Source organism: Colletotrichum godetiae (assembly GCF_030913485.1).
Source record: "Colletotrichum godetiae strain CBS 193.32 chromosome Unknown BDP55scaffold_41, whole genome shotgun sequence".
Classification (NCBI taxonomy): Eukaryota; Fungi; Ascomycota; class Sordariomycetes; order Glomerellales; family Glomerellaceae; genus Colletotrichum; species Colletotrichum godetiae.
In genome coordinates, this window is record NW_026851289.1 from 1 (window position 1) to 15,408 (window position 15,408).

General features: G+C 54.8%; 6 protein-coding genes across 6 annotated transcripts; 4 read left to right on the plus strand and 2 right to left on the minus strand.

Annotated features, from left to right (window-relative positions):
* On the plus strand, nt 1–3,563 carry BDP55DRAFT_274930 (uncharacterized protein). Its single transcript, XM_060566448.1, has one exon. It carries the CDS (start codon nt 25–27, stop codon nt 3,508–3,510), a length of 3,486 nt encoding a protein of 1,161 aa, XP_060425997.1. The 5' UTR covers nt 1–24; the 3' UTR covers nt 3,511–3,563.
* A 674-nt stretch (nt 3,564–4,237) lies between these two features.
* Nucleotides 4,238–6,359, plus strand: BDP55DRAFT_673992 (FAD dependent oxidoreductase). Its single transcript, XM_060575637.1, has one exon. It carries the CDS (start codon nt 4,495–4,497, stop codon nt 6,244–6,246), a length of 1,752 nt encoding a protein of 583 aa, XP_060425998.1. The 5' UTR covers nt 4,238–4,494; the 3' UTR covers nt 6,247–6,359.
* A 13-nt stretch (nt 6,360–6,372) lies between these two features.
* Nucleotides 6,373–8,045, minus strand: BDP55DRAFT_274936 (uncharacterized protein). Its single transcript, XM_060566450.1, has 3 exons — nt 7,441–8,045; nt 6,896–7,385; nt 6,373–6,843 (listed from the first exon to the last, which is right to left on the minus strand). Exons 1-3 carry the CDS (start codon nt 7,841–7,843, stop codon nt 6,792–6,794), a joined length of 945 nt encoding a protein of 314 aa, XP_060425999.1. The 5' UTR covers nt 7,844–8,045; the 3' UTR covers nt 6,373–6,791.
* A 1-nt stretch (nt 8,046) lies between these two features.
* BDP55DRAFT_274935 (uncharacterized protein) lies at nt 8,047–10,287 on the plus strand. The gene has a single exon (XM_060566449.1). The coding sequence runs from the start codon at nt 8,340–8,342 to the stop codon at nt 10,215–10,217; it is 1,878 nt and encodes a 625-aa protein (XP_060426000.1). The 5' UTR covers nt 8,047–8,339; the 3' UTR covers nt 10,218–10,287.
* An 847-nt stretch (nt 10,288–11,134) lies between these two features.
* BDP55DRAFT_559086 (carbon-nitrogen hydrolase) lies at nt 11,135–12,465 on the plus strand (the record flags this gene model as incomplete). The annotated part of the gene is made up of 2 exons (XM_060569866.1): nt 11,135–11,635; nt 11,725–12,465. The coding sequence occupies 2 exons, from the start codon at nt 11,135–11,137 to the stop codon at nt 12,463–12,465; spliced, it is 1,242 nt and encodes a 413-aa protein (XP_060426001.1).
* Nucleotides 12,466–12,804: 339 nt separating this feature from the next.
* Nucleotides 12,805–14,220, minus strand: BDP55DRAFT_559206 (uncharacterized protein; the record flags this gene model as incomplete). Its single annotated transcript, XM_060569876.1, has 2 exons — nt 12,805–14,048; nt 14,187–14,220. 2 exons carry the CDS (start codon nt 14,218–14,220, stop codon nt 12,805–12,807), a joined length of 1,278 nt encoding a protein of 425 aa, XP_060426002.1.
* Between the last annotated feature and the right edge of the window lie 1,188 nt (nt 14,221–15,408).

Here is a 15,408-nt window from a genome sequence, read left to right on the forward strand (position 1 = left end):
GCTGTTCGTACCCCCGACGCCGACATGGAGATAATGACATCGCCCACCTACGATATGGCCAGTTTCCAGGGTATTCGAGCAATGTTGCTAGATCATCGCGACTTCCTCAAGAGCACGCGCTCGCCGCGTGCCAGGGGCTCGTCTTTGGAGCGAGTTGACCCGGAGATGCGAGCACAGGGAGGCCTCCGGAAAAGCAGAGCTCATTCCCACTCCACCAGCCCAGAAGGATCTCTCAGTTCAGTCGCACAAATGGACCATAAACTACACCAGGATGCCACTGCTGTGCCCGAAAGCCGACCGAAGAAACTGGAGCAGCGCTTCTCCGTTGGACCCGAGAAGATATGGTCGATTGGGTCGAGTGAGGCCATCGACGGACAAGAAGATGGCCAGGTGGAAAAGTCCGTCCACGAAGCCATGATTGGCGCCGAGCCCAACGCTCGCAGCCGGAAGGCTAGCTACAGTCTTCGATTTTTCCGAGAGGGACTTCCCAAGGAGGAGAAGACGCCAGGACGCCGAAAGGAGCAGCGCCCTAAAGAGAAGCCTTCTCTGAGCTCAGATTCGCAGGAGCCGCTCTCGTCAGACATTGCCATCGAAGATTTCGCCAAAGCTGCCAGTGCTCAACCCTCGCCTAGGATTCTCGACAAGAAGGACTGGGTGCCAAAGCAACTGGAAAGAGTCAAGACTTTTCCCCTTCAGTCACCTCAGGCCGGCGAAACCCCCATTCTGACCGACTCGCCCACTCAAGATTATTTCGGGTTGAGGAAGGTTAACGGCGACATTTTCCACAAGGTGGATACCGAAGTTGTTAGACAGGCCATCGATAAGACCGGTCCTACTAATGGAGACAAAGAGGGCGACGCTGCGCTACCCTCGATTGAAGAATCCGGAGCGACCGAGACCCGACGCCTGTCAGCCGACAGCAGTGACCCTGGAGAAAGCCACGAGGAAGGAGACGAGTCTTCAGAGGAGAAAATTTCTTCAGCTGTGTTTGTGCCGCACCCTGGCTTGGAGGAGGCAGCTGAACGCGAGAGGGACGTGGTGAAACCGAGACAGACGCCTGGTCGCACCACGTCGAAAGCCAGAGCTGAGGACTTTCACCCTTGGCTGGTGAAGGCTGATGAGCCCGAGCCCGAGGAGGAGCTGCTCTCTCCTGACCAGCCTCCCGAAACTCCTTCCAAGTCGAAGCCGAAGCGTCTGCCCGGCGAGCCCAACATTACTCTACGCGAGGTTCAACCGGGCACCATTGAGGACGTGAAGGTTGAAGAAGAGTCGGAGCCACCGACGCCGAAGCACATCCCTGCGCACATTGATGACCACTCACACAATCATCAAGTGGAGCAGAAAGAGCCTCTCGAGGCTATCGAACTCATCCCCTACAAGCACCAAGTTGGCGGTCACACCACGCTTTGGCGCTTTTCCAAGAGAGCTGTCTGCAAACAGCTCAATAATCGGGAGAATGAGTTTTACGAAAATGTGGAACAGGACCATCCTGATTTGCTCTCATTCCTCCCACGGTACATTGGGGTTCTTAACGTAACCTTCCATAAGCAACCCCGGCGCAAGTCGACCCACAGGCGTGACGATGCTCCCCTGCTGGAGCGGAAGCCGACCGGAGACGTTGGGGCTACAGCCTCAGCGGACGCGACCAAATCCAACGGATCCAACGGTGCGTTTCAGCCGAGTCAAGAGCACCGCCGCATCATCAGCCAGTCGCTCTCGTCCGCTCCTGAGCCAATTCCGACAGTGACCTTTGACGACAACTGGCATATCTTACCCCGGAACCTCCTGCAACCGACGCCTCCTCCAGTCGCCATACCGACGCGGGGTCGAAGCACATCTTCTGCAGGTCTTCCCGACAACCCTGAGCAGAGCAAAATGGCGTCCCCAACCAGGCCCAGCCTGGATGACAGGCACGCGAACAGCTGGGGTGCAACTACCGTCAACAAGCGACTGCGCAATGAGGTGTTCAATGACGTCTTCTTGAAGCAGCCGATTCCGATTCACAAGCATCGCCGCCCCCATCAAAAGTCGATGGCTTTCCGTAAGCAGCCGACATTGAGGCCAGCTAGCTCTGTACCCGACCTAGTCCGCAGACAGGATCCGTCTGCCGTAGAAGGTCACGCACCTCAAAAGCCTAGCCCGCTTCGGCCCAGCAGCTCCTCGCCGCCACCCACAGAGAGCATTGCCATGGAGCGCCCGAGTCATCTCGAGGCTGCCGAGGCAGAGGCCGAAGATAGCGATGTCAAGGACGTCACAGGCACCAGTGCACCGGAGCCGGAGACTCTTGCGGATAAGATTATTGCTCAAAAGAAGAAGAGACGCTATTCTGGAACAGGTCTCCGACGGAAGCCACGAACAGTGACGGAGTCTAGAGGACATCTCAAGTACTGGGAAGAGGCGGATGACGCCGGCTATAGAGGTGAAGACGAAGGCGGGCAGTCCCTCATCACGTCCCAAGTGAACTCGCCCATGATCGAAGCGCCAAGCACGAATGGCACAAACGCCAGTGATGGTGCCGCGAAAGAACTGAGTCTCCCAGTGCCTGCTGCCGATGCATCTCAAGCCGAAGTCCCGACCGAAGCTGAGCACTCTACGTATGCGTCGACTGTCCCGTCCGAGGTGCCTAGCCCTACCCAAGAGTTCCGCAGAATCCCGCGACCCGTGAATCCGAAGGAAGCACAAACGCAGAGAGACTCCCGCGTCGAGTATTTCCTTCTGCTGGAAGATCTCACAGCAGGCATGAAACGGCCCTGTATCATGGACCTAAAGATGGGCACCAGACAGTACGGCGTTGAGGCCACCCCCAAGAAGCAAAAGTCGCAGCAGGGCAAGTGTGCCCGGACAACCTCGCGTGAGCTCGGCGTGCGTGTATGCGGACTTCAGGTCTGGGATGTCAAGAGCCAGAGCTACGTCTTCAAGGACAAGTACTTTGGACGTGACCTCAAAGCCGGCCAAGAGTTCCAGGACGCTTTGACGCGATTCTTATATGACGGCGTTGACTACGCCAGCATTTTGCGGCATATCCCGACTATCCTGCAAAAGCTGGATCACCTCGAGTCGATCGTCCGAGGACTGGATGGCTACCGATTTTACGCCGCCAGTCTCCTCATGTTTTACGACGGCGACACGACCAACGAGGGTAATGAATACGATACAGTCGTTGACGATTCCACGACTGACTTTGCGACCGACACGGAGGAGACGTCGGCGCTGCGCGAGAAGAAGAAGCAGAAGAAGAAGCGCGGCATCGACTTCAAGATTGCCGACTTTGCAAATAGCCTGACCAAGGGCGACCTTGCAGAGGGAAAGCCTTGTCCGCCGCGGCATCCCAACGAGCCGGACCGTGGCTTCCTCCGAGGTCTTCGAACGTTGAGGAAGTATTTCCTCAAGATCCAGAAGGATATTCGCGCTGAGATGGGTCCGGACTGTCACGGACGAGGTCATAGGATGGATGAGGATGATATTGACATTGATCACGTCTCGGATGAGGAGGGGTCTGTTAGCGAATGATTTGGAGGGAAGGGAGAGGGGGAAGTGTCTCTTTTCTTCACGTTGATAATTTAGGAAACTCCTTTTATTCTGGCTTGGGGATGTGTGGTTTTCGTTTTCTTTTTCTTCATGGGATGGGAATGGGAATTGGGGGTTTCGGCGGAGTCAGGGACGGCATTTGACAACATACCCGGCATCGGTTCGGCGTCACAATACAGATTAAGGCAACTGAGATGTTTTGTACTTCACTTTGTTTCTCTGTCTCTCTCTTGAGCTTGAGCTTGAGTTGTGATTGCTGCAAATATGTGCGGTGTCTGACGTGAGTGCTGTGCGAGAGGTTGTGATGGTTGCTGATGAGGAACGCCATGATGTGTGTCGTTGGGGAAGGTCTGGGGGGAGCTTCATCGTTTCGGGCAGTGTGAAGGCGTTGTGTCCTCATTTGCTTACGGCTTAGGTTTAGACACCAAGGTAGACAAAAATGAGTAGATTCTATCCACACACTCGCCTCAATTCCGTACTTTTCCTTACCATACCTTGATAGCTCTCCGTTTCAATGAGGGGAATGTCCAGTTCGAGTGATGGAGAAAAGTTAGTCAACGCCACGCCACGGTCCCTTCCAGGTCGTTGCGTGTGTTTCCGAGTGTGCCGGGTTGCCGGCCGCTTGAGGTCCGGGTGTCTTATGTAAGCTTCCGACGTCAACGAAGTATAATACCCCGGGGAGGGACTGCTTAAATCGGCACTTTGGAGTCTGGATACATGGCCGTGTACGGTTTCATCCAATATCCCGTGACGAACTTGATCAGTGCTCTCATCCATTTGAATCCTAGTAGGATTCCCTGTCATCGTGTATTATTGTACCAGAGAAACTGGTGCATCAACACCATCATACGTCGTCGCATGCTCAACATCCTCACTCCCTCGTCACTCATAAGATAAAAATCATCCGTACTCCCCCTTTGCATTTTCAAAGAGGGCAAGAAAAAAAAAAGGGGGCACAACGCAGAAATGGGCTCCATCCTCTCCTCCCTCCGCGGCGCAACAAAAACCGTCACCGCCGTAGCAAAGCTCCTCCTGGACCTGAACAAGACATACCAAGCCCTCCTCTCCCGCGTCAACGCCCCTCCCGGCCTCCCGCACGCGAAACCTTCGGACCCGTATTGGCTCGACGACCCGCCGTTTCCGGAGCTCGTGGATGCGCAGTCGGAGAGACTGCCTGCTGAGGCGGATGTCGTTATTATCGGGAGTGGAATTACGGCGGCGGCGGTGGCCAGGGGGCTGTATATCGCTGCTGCGACAGATGTATCGGATGGAGAAGGGAAGAAGGGGCCTAGGGTTGTGGTGCTTGAGGCGAGGAGGTTATGTGCTGGTGCGACGGGGCGGAATGGAGGACATGTGAAAGCGAGTCCGCATGAGTTGTTCACGAAGCTGGCGCGATATTTCGGAAAAGAGGGCGCGGCGAGGTTGACGAGGTTTGCGTTGAGGACCGCGGAGGCCGTGTTGGAGGTTGGTGGGGAGAAGGGGAGGGAGGTGAGCGAGTGTAGACGCGTCGAGACGGTAGATTTCTTCCTCGATGATAAGGGGTTCGAGGAGGGGAAGAAGGGGGCGGAGGAGTTGAGGCGGTGGGTGCCCGAGGTGGACATTGCGGTGCTGGGGCGGGAGGAGACGGAGGCAAGGTTTGGGGTTGAGGGAGGGCATGTTAGTGGTGGCTTGGTGTATTCTGCCGGTGCGATGTGGCCGTATCGGCTTGTGGCAAAGATTTGGAAAGAGTTGGTGGATGAGTTTGCGGGGAGGTTGAGCTTGGAGATGAATACGCCTGTTGAGGGGGTTGAGGTTGATGGCGAGGGGGGTGAGAGGCCGTATGTTGTTAGGACTGGGAGGGGGGTTATTCGGGCGAGACATGTTGTTCATGCTACGAATGCGCATGCGGGACAGTTTTTGCCGGGGTTGAGGGGGAAGATGGCGGGTGTGAAGGCGCATATGACGGCTCAGCGACCCTCGACGACGACGACGACATCCTCGGGGCAAAGTAATCAACAAGCAGAGGAAGGAGAAGGCTTCCAGTGGCCGGATAACAGCCGCACGGGAAGTAAATCATGGAGTATCCTCTACGGCAGCGGCGCCTTTGACTACGTCACGCAGCGGCCTAACGGGGACGTGATGCTCGGCGGCGGATTTGCAAGAAGCGCGGACGAGGGCGTGGACATGGTTGGCGTGTATGACGACTCTGGGACGGATGGGATGACGATTGCGCATGTCTCCGGGGTCATGAGTGCTGTCTTTGGGGCGCGGTGGAGGGGCGATGTGGTGAGAGTTTGGAGTGGTGTTTTGGGTGTTACGGGTGACATGGCGCCTTTTGTTGGGCGGGCTCCTGCTAGTGTTGTTGGGGTTAAGGGGAAGAAGGACTCTGTTTCTTCTTCTTCGTCTTTGTCTTCTTGGTTTGGATTGAAGAAGGGGAGGGAGAGTGTGAAGGTGAAGAAGGTCGGGAAGACGGTTGATGAGATGGAGGAGGAGCATCCGTGGATGGGGGCCGAGGCGGGACAGTGGGTTAGTGCTGGGTATTGCGGTGATGGTATGGTTTGGGCTTGGCTTTGTGGCACGGCGTTGGGGATAATGGTTGCGGGTAAGGAGGATGTTGTGCTCGAGAAAGGGGTTGGGTTTCCTGGGGGCCGGCTGGGAGAGTGGTTTCCCAAGGAGTTGTTGCTTACGGAGGCAAGGTTGAAGAAGGCTGATCTGAGTAATTTGGTGGATGAGATATGATGGATGTAAATGGCACATCGTTCCGCCGAGTAATATGATTAATCTAGATACTCTCTCCTACGTATCCTATTGAATACACACTGGCCATCAAGGACCAAAATGAAAAGCGACAAAAGGGAGTTTCGAACTGGCAAAATGACAGAATACGACTGCTACAACGGGACACTGGGCGCGGTAGTCTCAGATTGATTTCGGTTTGCGATCCGTGGAGGAGTAGGCGCACTCTAGATCACTCGGCAAGAGTGCTGGCGGCAGGCTCTTGACCACCCCGACAGACATTCCAACTTGATGGGCTATCGAGGGTGTGTAGTGGACCGTGGATTAAAGGTCTCAAGCAAACTTGATGAATTCCTCGCTTTGTTGGGAGGTGTCCGCCATTACCAGTACCTTCAAACTGATGTTACCTTGCCATCCTGTACCAAAGATATCTAGCTGTCGGGTCGTCTCAAACCGCCCAGAAAAGTCACTCTCAGCGATGTGGTACAATCCCTTTCTTCATGCTTCACTATTATACAACTTTCCTGGGCTCATCTAACACTATGGAATCAAGAGCCTTCTGACTGTATTTGAAGAAACACCATCAATACTGCCGCGTATCTATACTCACGTTAGCTGGGAAATTTCGATAGGGGGGCGGAGGGAATCATACGCTGCAGTGGCGCCCAGCGCTTCAAAAGGTTTCGCTACCATGGCCAGGGATAGAACGAGTAGGAAGACAAATATGAAGGCCGTGATGACTGCGAGTTTTGCCTTCAGATCCGTCAGTGCCTGAAGGATCCATATTGGCGTGATGAGCATCAAGACTCCGACAGCAATTATGACTGCTGAAGCGAAACTGTCCATTCGTTTGTCGGAATAGTGAGAGACGTCTTCTTTGTCGTAAGTCTCGCCTTCATTCTCTCTATGTCTCCATAGGGGAAGTGTTCGCAAACGAAGGGATCCGTCGATGACTTGTCGCAAGGGTGTCTTTTCTTTTTGGGCCAAAGCTACGAGATCATTTTTGTGATTCAAATAGTCTTGCTCCACTGTTGCAATAGCTTCGTTGCCGTGGTTTTCATGCCAGTGCAAGTGGTTTTTGATGTCCCGCCGCGGTGCTTTAGACAGAGTCCGAAGAGTACGTTGTTGTATCAAGAATTCATCTAATTGCCATCAGTCAAAAGTACGGCTACAGCTTCGACGGGAAATATAGGTTACTGTATTTCACCAGTTTCTTTGAAAGTGCTACGATCAGGTCGGTACGCTCTTCCACATCTTGCCTGATAGTACCGTTGTTGAAGTCAAGGGCGCTTATCTTGCTGAGTGCATTGTCCATTTCTTCCAGCTCTTGTTCAAGTTCTGATATTTCATCCTGGAGTGCCAGTCCGACGCGCACATTGAGCGAGTCGAACCTGCGAAGAAGAAAGAAGTCATCTTCCGATGCTATAAACTTTGTATACCCTTTGTAGCCGATGTATTTCCACGGTTTCTTGTCTACATCTCCCGTAGTAGGAATTCTTTTCCCTACTCCTGCGGAAACTTCATGTTCGACTTGTGTATTCAAGCAATGGGGTGAAGGCACTGACTCTGAAGATTGATGTATCGGCGGGTTCGAAACCATGACTGCTGAGAAGTTCTGGTGATTGCTGTATCAATGAGCAAAAGCTGAGGGCGGCGGGAAGACTGCGTTCTTTGTGGCGGAACAGAGGAGTAGATGAATCGGGGTTGGCAAGGCAAAGTCGGGCGACTAGTCGTGGCTAATCCGTAGCCAGTCATCTGCTAATGTAAGAATGCCTATTGAGGAAGACCTCGAGATTGGCTGCACTCCCCGAAACAGCCTATGCACTTCGCCCGTCAGGCAGCATCGAATTTTTCCATAAGCGCTGGGGTTGAACAAGGCAGACCGACGCCTTATGAACCGCCAACCGGGGCGGACCATAGACAACTCACAGAACGCGGCTCTTCGTCGTACATAAGTCACCTCTTTGAACTGCCCGATGCTTTGAGGGATCGTCTTCCTAACTTCACTTTCGCTCAAGACTTCGGAACTTGTTTCGTATTTTTGCCTCACATACACTCAGCGCCAATTCAGGGCAAAAGTTCCACTAGTACTCCTCATGAAACCAGCCATCATGGAGCCCTTCATAGGCTCTGAAATCCCACAACGCCAAACCCAACTCTTCAAACCGCCTTTGAAGAAGAGACCGTTTGTCAACCCAGAAACCCAACAAGATCAATCGGATAGCTTGGACGTCGCACATGTTCAATCCCATTCTCCTCAACAATCTTCGGAACGAAAACCCACTGTCAATGCAGCAGTCCAACGAGACCAAGTCGCGCTGCCCACCAAGCCAGAAAAGACTCGAGAAGTTCTCGGGAATGTGCAACACAGAGAAGGCGGAACGCCAAGACCTCATCCTCCCCCGAGCCGGCAACCACCCATTGATTCGTCCATGAAGATTCGATACAGAAAAAGGAGAGGGATATCCAAAAAGCAATTGGGTAACAACGAAGATAGCGACTCGGACTCGGACTCGGACTCAGGCCGCCATGTCGACAATGAGGCCTCTACCGCAGCTTTACGGAAGCAAAATGTCGAGGATACAGCTATGCACGACGAAAACCTAGCAGATCGCGAGGCAATGGAACGAGAAAACCAGGCGAGGATGGAGCTTTTTCAAGTGTTGAAGAATGTTGGTGCCAAATGGGATGACGTGAGCCATATCCGCAGGAGCCACCGGAAGAACGGAGAATTCAGAAGAGAGCAGCTCCTGCGTCGACACTGGAAGGAGAGAGACGACGCACATGCACAGTTGATGCGTTCGAACGCGGCAGATCCCCAGGCTCTGCAAGAGTTTCACAATTATTACGACAATACGACTCGACTGAACAACCTCCACGAACAAATCAAGGAATGGAACTACAAACGGCAAGACTGCCTCGACGGTGCACTCTACGGTGCTATTGAAGAAAGACTTCGTGAGCACGGTCCGGAAACGAAGCCGACCAAGACATTGGAGGAGATCCTTCTTCATGTCGAGTCAGATCTTATCGAATCTTTCGGGGCCTTCGATCGCCCTTGGCGTGCTTGGGGTCTTCAGCCCTACCAGAGAACCAAACCCGATCCTCCCCTCCATGATATGTCTTCTAAAAGACAGTTTCTCAATCGGGACGTAGTCCCACACGAGCGCCTTGCTAAAATCCTTGGCGAGATGTACCTGGAATGGTGGGTTGAGTTGGCCAGCGACCCCAGTGTACCTCAAGTCAACCTGCGAGAGACCATCACTGCTCGTCTAAACATCAATTACCAATCTCAGAGACGTTCGGACCAACTTTCGCAGATACGGAGTTTCTTCGTCATGCCATACATCAGCAGGATCGGTGCCGGTATGTCCCGTGCATTGGAAGATGCTTTGGCAACAGGAACCGATCCCAGAGCCGTAAGGCATGACTTTCCGGACCACGTAGACGTCATTCAGCGTGTCAAAACATCGCGTACGAAGTGGGGATCAAGCCTCTCAGACCAGTACATGGACTGGATGACCTCCAGCTTCTGTGCTGAATACCTCGAAGAGATCTGCAAGAGCTGGGAAGTAGTTCTCAGGAAGGAAACGTGCTATACATACCGGAAGACCATGGCATCGATAGTCGACATTCGACAAGAGTTCTGTCCTGGTATACGAAAGCGCGGAATTGTTTCTCTGGTTCTCTTGAAAGGAGGTTATCCTGCGTCCATCAAGGACGTGTCTGCAACAGAACTACAGAGTATGGGCTGGTTTGAAGATGTAAATGGGGCGTACTGGCGGTACGAGTACGAAAGTGCCTATTCGAGAGGCACAAAGGCAGGAGAGAAGGCCATATATCGCGTTACTATGGAAGGGGAAGTTTTGGGTATGCTTTCGCCGAACGGCAACTTGATCGGCTGGGAGGACCGTAATGAAGTGCGAGAAGACGTGGTTCTGAGGGGCTGGCTCAGTAATCATTACGCAACCTGATGGCTTCTTCATAATGTTGGACGGACTGTAGAGGAATACGACGTCGATAGGAGCCAATTTCGAGTTGTCATAGTGAACTCTACCCGAACTACTTGGGAAGGGACTTGTTGTCTGTCAAAGCCTGTGCTTTGCCCGGGGTATCATGAGCTAAGCTTTGTGACATATTCAGTGAGACTCTTCTGCAACACCAAGGTAACGTATGGCACCTTTCTGGTTAAGGATTGAAGGGCCAGATCCAGGGAGGACTTGTCTTTTGATAACGACGTCTTCCTCCCCTCAATAGGTAGTAGGCAACCCCAAGATCGACAATTCGCAACAGATACAAGCATCCCGCCCAAAGTCGCCAAAAGCCAGGGGCCAGGGGTCCCCGAGGCCCACTTGCGACGGCCTAAACCTGGAAGCTCACGCGAACTTGCCGAACCGTGGAGCTCCTCCTCCTCCTCCTCCCGGGGTGTTGTTCCAATTCTCAGCTTCGGGGTCCGCCCACCCTGCTGCTGCGGGGTAGCTAACACAATGACATCCCCTCCTCCCCTCCGCTGGCGTCCGCGTCGTGGGGCCTTCTTACCTTCAATAGCGCCCTTCGCTCGGCGTTTGAATCACCTCATTCTCAAACTGGAGTCCTTCAGCCCATAATTCTTTTTTTATTTATCCTCTTCTTCATCGGCCCGCTCGCCCATTTCAAATCCCGTCACTCCGCGGGAAACTGCATTATTATCTAAATACCTCTAGTCACCGCTCCAGCTGAATTGACTCACAGTGTACATATCCATACAGCTCGGATATCATCGCTTCAAGCATTCCCGCTGGACCCTGTTCATCAACGACTCCAAACCGAGCATCCCGCACTCAAAATCTCACCACTTACAACCACCACCAACATCACCACCATCACCACCCTCCCCATACAACAGCCCAAAATGCCTCCAATCCGCCTCGCAACAGCATCCCCCGCAACAGCCCCAACAACATCCCAAACCCTCTCCGACATCGCCTCCCTCGCCCACCGCGCCTCCTCCTCCAACGCAGACCTCCTCCTCCTGCCCGAAGCCTACCTCGGCGCAGGCTACCCCCGCGGCGCCTCCTTCGGCTCCAAAATCGGCTCCCGCGCCCCCGAGGGCCGCGACGAGTTCCTCGCCTACTTCAACGCCGCCGTCGACCTCGGCGACACCGTCGGCGACGCGGGCGCGGGGGGCGGCGACAAGTGGGTGAAGAAGCAGCTCCCCGCGCAGCACGATGCCGCCGGCGCCAAAATCGAGAGGGGCGATGGGTCCAGAGAGGAACTGGAGAAGATTGCCGCGCAGACGGGCGTCTTCCTCGTCGTCGGGTGCATTGAGCGCGCCGGCGGGAGCTTGTACTGCGCCGTTGTCTACGTCTGTCCCAAGCTGGGCATGATTGGAAAGAGACGCAAAGTGATGCCCGTACGTCTTTCCTTCCCTTTCGCGCTCCTATTCCCACCCATGATACCCCCCTCCAAGACTCACTAGCATGACTCTCACAAAAAAAAAAGACCGCAACAGAACGCCTCATCTGGGCCCAAGGCTCTCCCGCAACCCTCCGCGCCGTCTCGACAACAATCAAGGGCGTCCGCATCAACCTCGCCGCCGCAATCTGCTGGGAGAGCTACATGCCCCTCCTCCGCCAATCCCTCTACGCCCAAAACATCAACCTCTACCTCGCTCCCACCGCAGACGGCCGCGACACCTGGCTGCCCCTCATGCGCACCGTCGCCTGCGAGGGCCGCTGCTTCGTCGTCTCCTCCAACATGGCCGCCAGGCCCCTTGTCTCATCCTCACCATCAACAACGACGACGACGCAGGCGCAAAACAACAACAACAACAACGACAGCGGCATCGAAGACGCAGAAGACGCCCAGATTTACCCCCCGCGCGCGCGCCGCAACTCGTGCTTCACAGAAGACGGCAACGAAATCGCTCTCCCCGGCAACGGCACCAGCACCAGCACCAGCACCAACGGCACAACCCCCGCACCCAAGGCCAAAACGACCTCGAAACCGGCCCTCAAATCAGAAGACTGGGTCTCCCGCGGCGGCTCCTCCATCGTCGGCCCCTTTGGCGACGTCCTCGCCGGACCGCAGTGGGAGGACGACGAGGGCATCATTTACGCCGACGTCGATTTTGAAGACTGCATTCGCGGACGGTTGGACATTGACGTTGGAGGAAGCTATTCGCGCAACGACTCCTTCAAGTTTTCCGTCGAGGGCTTGGATCTGGACCCCTTGCCGTATTAAACCATGCTGTCGAGTGGGTAGTCTGCTGCCAAAGTAAGTACTTGTCAAGACTGTCATGTAAGTAATCACCAAACTCGATAATTGGGTAATCATTGGCAAAAAATCAAAATCAAAAAGTACGATAATCAGACCTCGTTCGTAATGCATGTATTTCCGTCAATGCTCGACTCACGGCTAACTGGCTGCGTATGAGCCACGTGAGGGTAATATCCATGAAACCCTCCCCAATCCCAAACCCCAAACCATCCCAGTTCCCCCTCCTATGATGCCAGCCAAACACCCAAGTCCCAGACTCATTAATGCGAGAAAATGGTCGTGAATAGTAATGAAACATCGTATTTAGCGCTCCTCGTCTTCCTTGCCCCGATTCGTGCCATCGCCCCTGTCTTCTATTTCGCTCTTTTCCGAAGTCTCTCGTGGACTAGTCAACGGACTGGTCACGCCACCAATACTCCCGCTGATGCTGTCAGACCGCCCGTGGCCTAACAGCCCGCTCCGGACGCTCCCTCCATCCCCAGTGCCGCTCTGCTTCGCATAAAAGCTGTTTCGGTCGCCAGGAATGGCGGGGGCGACACCAGTAGCCGAGTATATACTAGTGCGTTCGGCGTTGGCTATGCGCGAGCTACTTTGGTGAAGCCCCGGAGTTGTCGGCATTCCCGCGCCCTGTTCGATGTTGGCGCTTAGGACGCTCAGAGGAAGGCTTTCCCGACTGCCGCCCCAGAGGGAGGAAGGGGCCAAGGCACGGACAGAGGCATCGGTATCTAACGAGCGACGGCGACGGCGTTGCGACGAAGAAGCAAGGGTAATAATGGATGCGTTGTCGGTAAGCAAGTTGTTGGCCGTGGCCGTGGTATATGTTTGAGGATTGCCAGAGGCCGAGCCCGCAGGCGCAAGATGAGCGGGGATGGCAGACGCGGGCGGTGCAGTTGGGAATGGTTGGTTGAAATGAATCGATTGGGTGTGACCCTGGTGCGATGTGTGATTGCCGTTGTTGGTCGGGTTCGTTGGGACATGGGTGCCGCCGTTATTTGGCGTCATGGACTGTATTGTGGTCAAGGTGGTCGTCAATGACCGCACTGACGGTGCTGGGGATGAAAATGTGCTGTCTCCTCCTCTGCGAGACTCAACACCGCCAATCGTTCGACTCGTGCCGGCTACAGATGGAGCACCGTGGGAGGGGGCGACTACGGAATGGGCGCCATCGTGATCAGTGGAAATCGTGGGGGCCATGGACCTTGCGCCGGCGGTGGGTGGGGCGCGGCCATCTTCGGAGGACATTCGAGAAGACATGCGAGAGGATCGTTCGATGGAAGTTGCGCTCCCGCTCAGAGCGGTTGAGAATGAATAGGAACTGGTCTCGACGTCGACATCGGCATGGCTCGCGGAGCCTACTCGGCCTGACTGAGGATAGGGGTTATTGTTCTTGGAGGCTCGCATCTTTGCGTGAAGTTTCGCCTGCTGGCGCTTGGAGCTGGGAAGGCGAACGCCACCTCCATCGCTCGAGGATGAGCTTTTGAAGTTGGTGAGCTTCTTGACCCATGTGGAAAAGGGGCGGCGGCGACCTGCACGATCGGGGCGATCTACTATGTTGTCAGTATCTTGTGCGGTTGAGGCGATTGGCCACCCGGCGTGGGCTGGAGCTGCTGCCGAAGGATTGCGCCTTGTGCAGACGGCAGCCGCGGCGACAAAGCAGATGCGAACAGAAGGTAGGTTGTAATTACCGTGCGGCTGCAGCGCGGCCTCGGTTGTAGCCATTCGGTCGTCTTGCAGGGCTAGTTTTTGTCGCAGGAGAGTGTCTGCCGGGAATCGTTCAGAAAGGGGTATCGGTGGAAGAGCTTGAATGGTGAAATATGGCGAAGATGAGGCGGTAAATGGAAGTTGACCGTGCGACTCAAGTTGGAGAAACGAGCGGGCGTTCGAATGAGCGTGCAGGAGGGAGGTAAAGAGAAGCGTCAGTCGATGGGAGAAAGGGTCGGGGTTTCGGGAATGAAATGGATGAGCCGGGAAGGTCGAAGGAATGTGAGCAAAATGTGGTGGTCGGAGGTCTGGACGAGAGGAAGGTGTGCGGTGTGTCGAGGCGAGAGTGATTAGGTCGAGATGGAGAATGGGAGGAGCGAGAGCAAAGAATGAGAATGGAGATGGAAATGGAAATGGAAATGGGACTGGAAACGGAATACTGAGAGCCAAGGCAGCGGTAGCGGTAGCACCCAAGGTACGAGACCGGGGCCTTACTGCGCAGCGTAAGGTAGCAGGGGCAGCACTTGGAAGCCCAGTAGAGGGCATCTTAACCGTAAGGTACCTATTACTAGGTCGGTGGGCTGCGAAAGGTGACCAGAACGGATTGGGATGATGGGGAACCAAGGCGTGGAGCTGAGTGGACCGCAAAGCCCCAGCCCAGACGCCCCAGGCGCTGCCCACCATCGCTGCCCAGCCCGGCCTATCTTTTCTTACGACTTTCTCTTGTAGCAAGTCGTACGTTGAACAGTCTCTTTCAGCTTCGTTTCTTTGACTACCTGATTAGGCACAATACTAGAAGCAACCCTAGGAACGCTCGTAAGGTAGGTAGTAGGTATGCCTCTGTTCATCCTACCAGTGCTCGGACGGCATACACTGTCTTCCAATGTTGAATACAACCACCCGACAACACCACAATCGAGGTGGGTGACACCCAACATCCAGCCCACGCAACCATGCACCCACGGCAAGGTCCACGTCCCGCCTGCGCCGCCCTACGGTCGATCAGCAGCATATCAGTGGTCCACGGCCGAAGCCATCTTTGGGAGACTGTGAGACCTTGGGGGTCGCTCTCGCCCACATCTCCCCTCCCCCCTAGTCTGCCAACTGCCCGCTAGCTTGGAAGCGCCCAATTGCTGTCTGAAACTGATGCATCGGCTTGGTCGGTAACGTTGGTCCATCCATCATTTCTTGCCCAACATTCAAAGA

Bases quoted from the DNA above. Each gene is read 5' to 3' on its own strand.
- BDP55DRAFT_274930 (XM_060566448.1), top strand. From the start codon at position 25: ATGGAGATAATGACATCGCCCACCTACGATATGGCCAGTTTCCAGGGT.
- BDP55DRAFT_673992 (XM_060575637.1), top strand. From the start codon at position 4,495: ATGGGCTCCATCCTCTCCTCCCTCCGCGGCGCAACAAAAACCGTCACC.
- BDP55DRAFT_274936 (XM_060566450.1), bottom strand. From the start codon at position 7,843: ATGGTTTCGAACCCGCCGATACATCAATCTTCAGAGTCAGTGCCTTCA. The intron at 7,386-7,440 runs GTAACCTATATT...GATGGCAATTAG, and splicing joins AAAGAAACTGGTGAAATACA to ATGAATTCTTGATACAACAA. The intron at 6,844-6,895 runs GTATGATTCCCT...ACGTGAGTATAG, and splicing joins GCGCTGGGCGCCACTGCAGC to ATACGCGGCAGTATTGATGG.
- BDP55DRAFT_274935 (XM_060566449.1), top strand. From the start codon at position 8,340: ATGAAACCAGCCATCATGGAGCCCTTCATAGGCTCTGAAATCCCACAA.